This window comes from Egretta garzetta, unplaced genomic scaffold (assembly GCF_000687185.1).
Source record: "Egretta garzetta isolate BGI_Z169 unplaced genomic scaffold, ASM68718v1 scaffold322, whole genome shotgun sequence".
In the NCBI taxonomy this organism is placed as follows: Eukaryota; Metazoa; Chordata; class Aves; order Pelecaniformes; family Ardeidae; genus Egretta; species Egretta garzetta.
In genome coordinates this window covers 3,919,789-3,923,787 of record NW_009259044.1, presented here as the reverse complement: position 1 = coordinate 3,923,787, position 3,999 = coordinate 3,919,789, and the positions used below count along the sequence as shown (strand labels likewise).

The 3,999-nt window shown below is 48.3% G+C and overlaps 1 protein-coding gene across 1 annotated transcript in view; it reads left to right on the top strand.

Moving 5' to 3' along the window:
- The first annotated feature begins 3,348 nt into the window (after positions 1-3,348).
- Positions 3,349-3,999, top strand: part of ST8SIA2 (ST8 alpha-N-acetyl-neuraminide alpha-2,8-sialyltransferase 2) — an 18,274-nt gene continuing 17,623 nt past the window's right edge. The window contains exon 1 of the mRNA XM_035890598.1: positions 3,349-3,401. Within this exon, the coding sequence (XP_035746491.1) occupies positions 3,349-3,401 (53 nt within the window). The remainder of the gene's footprint in view (positions 3,402-3,999) is intronic.

Here is a 3,999-nt window from a genome sequence, read left to right as displayed (position 1 = left end):
TGGTGTGTTATGAAATGTGATGCAGGAAGGCGAGACGAGAAACGAGCCTGCAAGAGCTGCGTTTCTGGGTGAGGGAGACCAGCATTAGGGAGGGTGAGCAATCTTGTGTTCAAGAACCTGATCTCCAGGGTCAAAAATGCGTCTCAGACCCCATCGCTTCTTGCCGTATCTTGTCTATTCTGTGATAGCAGAGCGTTCTATGGATATGGGTGGACTTTGACCACAGAAACCACTTGAGTGGCTAGTGAGAAGCCCACAAGGGGACTTGCTGATGAACGTGGCCTTCTCCCATCTTTTCAGCAAGACTCTGATGTGCAGATGGAGAGCTAGGACACGGTCCCTGGGTAATCACAGAATCACAGAATGGCAGGGGTTGGAAGGGACCTCGGGAGATCACCCAGTCCAACCCCCCTGCTAAAGCAGGTTCTCCTAGAGCATGTTACACAGGACTTCGTCCAAGCGGGCTTTGAATATCTTCAGAGAAGGATACTCCATAACCTCCCTAGGCAGCCTGTTCCGGTGCTCTGTCACCCTCAGAGTAAAGAAGTTTTTCCTCATATTCAACTGAAACCTCTTATGTTTCAGTTTGTGCCCCTTGTCCTGTTGCTGGGCACCACTGCGAAGAGTCTGGCTCCCTCCTTGTGACATCCACCCTTAAGATATTTGTATGTGTTGATGAGGTCCACTCTCAGTCTTCTCTTCTTCAGGCTGAACAAGCCCAGCTCCCTCAGCCTTTCCTCATAGGAGAGATGCTCCAGTCCCTTTATCATCCTAGTTGCTCTCCTCTGGACTCTCTCTAGGAGTTCTTCATCTTTCTTGAACCAGGGAGCCCAGAACTGGACACAGTGCTCCAGGTGGGGTCTCACCAGGGCAGAGTAGAGGGGGAGGAGAACGTCCCTCGACCTGCTGGCCACACTCCTCTTAATGCACCCCAGGATACCATTGGCCTTCTTGGCAACAATCTTCAGCCTCACGGCTTGGTTCCTGCTCAGTTTGGGCTCCTGAGGCACCTTTGCTTCTCCACCCTGTGGGAGTGGCTGGCACTTGGAAGCCAATTATTACCCTTTCACAGACAACTTGGAAATGTGGCAATTTTCCCCCAAAGCCCTGGAGCCGTGTTCGCTGCTCTGCTGGTCTCACTACGATCCCTGAATTTCAGGGAAGAGGAGGGAGGGTCGAAACCTGTATCCCGATCCACATTTCACAGCACTGGCCTAAGCAAATCCTGTCCCTTGAGGACTGGGGGAGCACATGGCTTAGCTTAATGACTGCACTGCTCTTAGTCAGCAAAACGAATTCACTGACTTAATAGGGCAGTCGGTGCATCCAAGCCTAACGAGGCGGCATGCAGGTGCCAGGTAGTCCCTGATGCTGTAAGGTCTGGCTTATGCCTGTGAATGCACACAGGATTATATATCACCGTGAGTGTCAGCAGGAGCAAGTCTATCAAGTTTGGGAGGAAAGGGGTGATCTATGTGTTTATATTTCATTTTCAGTGGCTGGGCAGCATCTCCCTTTCCCCAAAACTCTTAGTTACAGTGACTGGATCCATCTGGCCATGAAGCAGCATCCTGCGGAGGGGCTGTGAGCATCCTGCTCTGTGTCCCCTGCCCAGCCAGCTGCCTCAGGGGCAGCGTGGGGACTGGCGGGGCAGAGATTTTGGGAGGGCAGTCCCTGACCAGGCTTGACATCACGCTTGGGTGCCCTTCAGATAGAAAATAGCAATTCTGGTATTGAGGACAACATCAGAGCAACCCTTAAAAAACAAAGTAAGTATAGCTGGTGATTTCTTTTAATTTTTTTTTTAATAGATAGGGGCTGCTATGGGTACAGCCTGCAGCCGTTTCAGGAGACCAACAGCTACATGTGCTTTTCAGGCCAATGAGACCTTTTCAGATTGATTCCCGTGGTCCTCTGAGTGATGCGTCCTACCCCCGCTCACCCGGCAAGCGCCGTGCTCGCTCTCGGCAAGTAAAGAGCAGCATTTTCGAGAGGACAGGTCTGCTGTAAGCCCACGGCGCCTGCTCCTGTCCTGGCTTTTGGGATTGTCATTTTTGATGTTACGGACCAAGCCACTTCACCCCCACTGTCCCAGCCATAAAACAAGGATCATAAAACACGCCTAACACAAAAGCGGGTCATGAAAACTTAATTAGTAGGTGTTAATCATTTGAACTCCTCAGATAAAAATTGTGGCATTCTGAACTCTTTCTGATGAATTCAGATGAGTAAATTCTGTTTAACAATCCCCCAAGGGGTTACAGAGATGTTATTATCTCTCTCTTATGTGGAGGAGGGAGAAGAGGAGCACTTGGGTTGCCCAAGGTCAGGAAGAAGCAGAGGTTTTGTTCCACCAGGAACGGGCTCCACAGAAGTGGGTAAATGGGTGATTGGGTATGGCTGAAATTTCTGGCTAATGCATGCTTCTCGTCCCCACTTCCCATGCGTATTCTCTGTGCAGAGGCTGCAGGGAAGCAGGAACTGGGGGTGGGCATCGTAAAATATCCATGGAAAACACATTTTTGAATTTGTAAGCCGGAGAATATGGATGCGTAAAGCCTGCTCTTAAGAGATCCACTCGCCCAAAGAGGCTGTGTGACCTACTTGTTCAGTCAAAGCAGCTTTGATTTCACGTATCGAAATTGCTCGAAGCGAGACCAAACCGTACCTAGCAACAATTAAGAGAATCATTTCAGAAGTGGGAAACGATGAAAAGAGAAGCAAAAACCCTAAACAGCCCATTCATAGTGGGTGAATAGAAAAGTCCTCGCATACCTGATCTGTCAGAAATTATTCATCCAAGAAAGTTTGGACCTGAACCATAAGACAATTTTTCTTTCTTATCCTCTGATATATGAATCAGTGTCACTTTACATCTGAGCACAGAATGTTTTGACCTACATAATATCTTAGATAGTGGAAATCCAGCTTGAAAATCTCAAAGCAAAAATGAGAAAGGATGGCATAAGGCAGTAATATGGCATTAGCACATATAGATGCAACTTATCACTGGAAAACATCCCAACAGAAGTCAAAAGAAGAGCGTTTTGTAAATAATAGGATTAGGAAGCAGGTTGGTATTTTGTGGAGCTGGCTATACAATCAAACTGATAACAACTAGATTAATAAGGCAATTCAATCTAAACACAGTGTAGCACTAGAAAGCTTTTCAAAATCAATGCCTATCTGTGCAATTTTAATCGAGGTTGGTCTTTGCCTTCAGAAGCCAGGAGATTTGAAACTCCAGGTCAGCAAAGCATAATAAAATGGGCTGACTTTTTTTTTTTTTTTTTTAACATGTGCCTCTTAATTAGTGCCTTCCATTTCTTAATGTTTTCCTCTTCCGAGATGGGGGAAGTGAAGCAGTACAGTGATATTGGCTTGCCTGTGTTGGTAATGAAGTATGGCAGACCTCAGAAAATACCGCACTTAGCTAAACTATGGGTGTTTTGGGCATGGTTTGCCTGGCTGGTCCCCACCAGTGGGCTGAGCAGAGCAGGATGGCTGGACAGGGCAATACACCCCATGGTTTCGTATTCGCAGTGCATGTCGGCTTTGACTGTACAAAGGGAGGTTATAGGGAAGGTGTCCAGAAGTTGCAGTCTGGGACACAAAGGGCCAAAAGGCCGATGGTTCTGAAGCCACAGGAGCATTTCAGGATTCACTACACCAGCTGAGACCTTCAGCCAAGTATCATGTCCCAGCTTCAGGCAATCTCCGTGGCTTGGAGAGAGAAACCAAGCCTGGTACATGGAGCAGTGTCTCTGCCAGCATCTCAGGTGTCCATCAAGAGCATCCTGGGTGCTGCTGGGCCAGATGCTGCCCTGCAGCGGTGGCTGTGGCCAGCAAAGCCCAGTGCTGCACAGCAAGTCACGGGAAGGTGGCTAGGAGATCCCTCCTCTCTTCTCCACTGATGAGCCACCCCCTCCATGCTCATATATGGCAGCAGAACACTTCGTGCTCTGTTTGCGTTACAATATTTTGAAAAGTTCTGCTTTC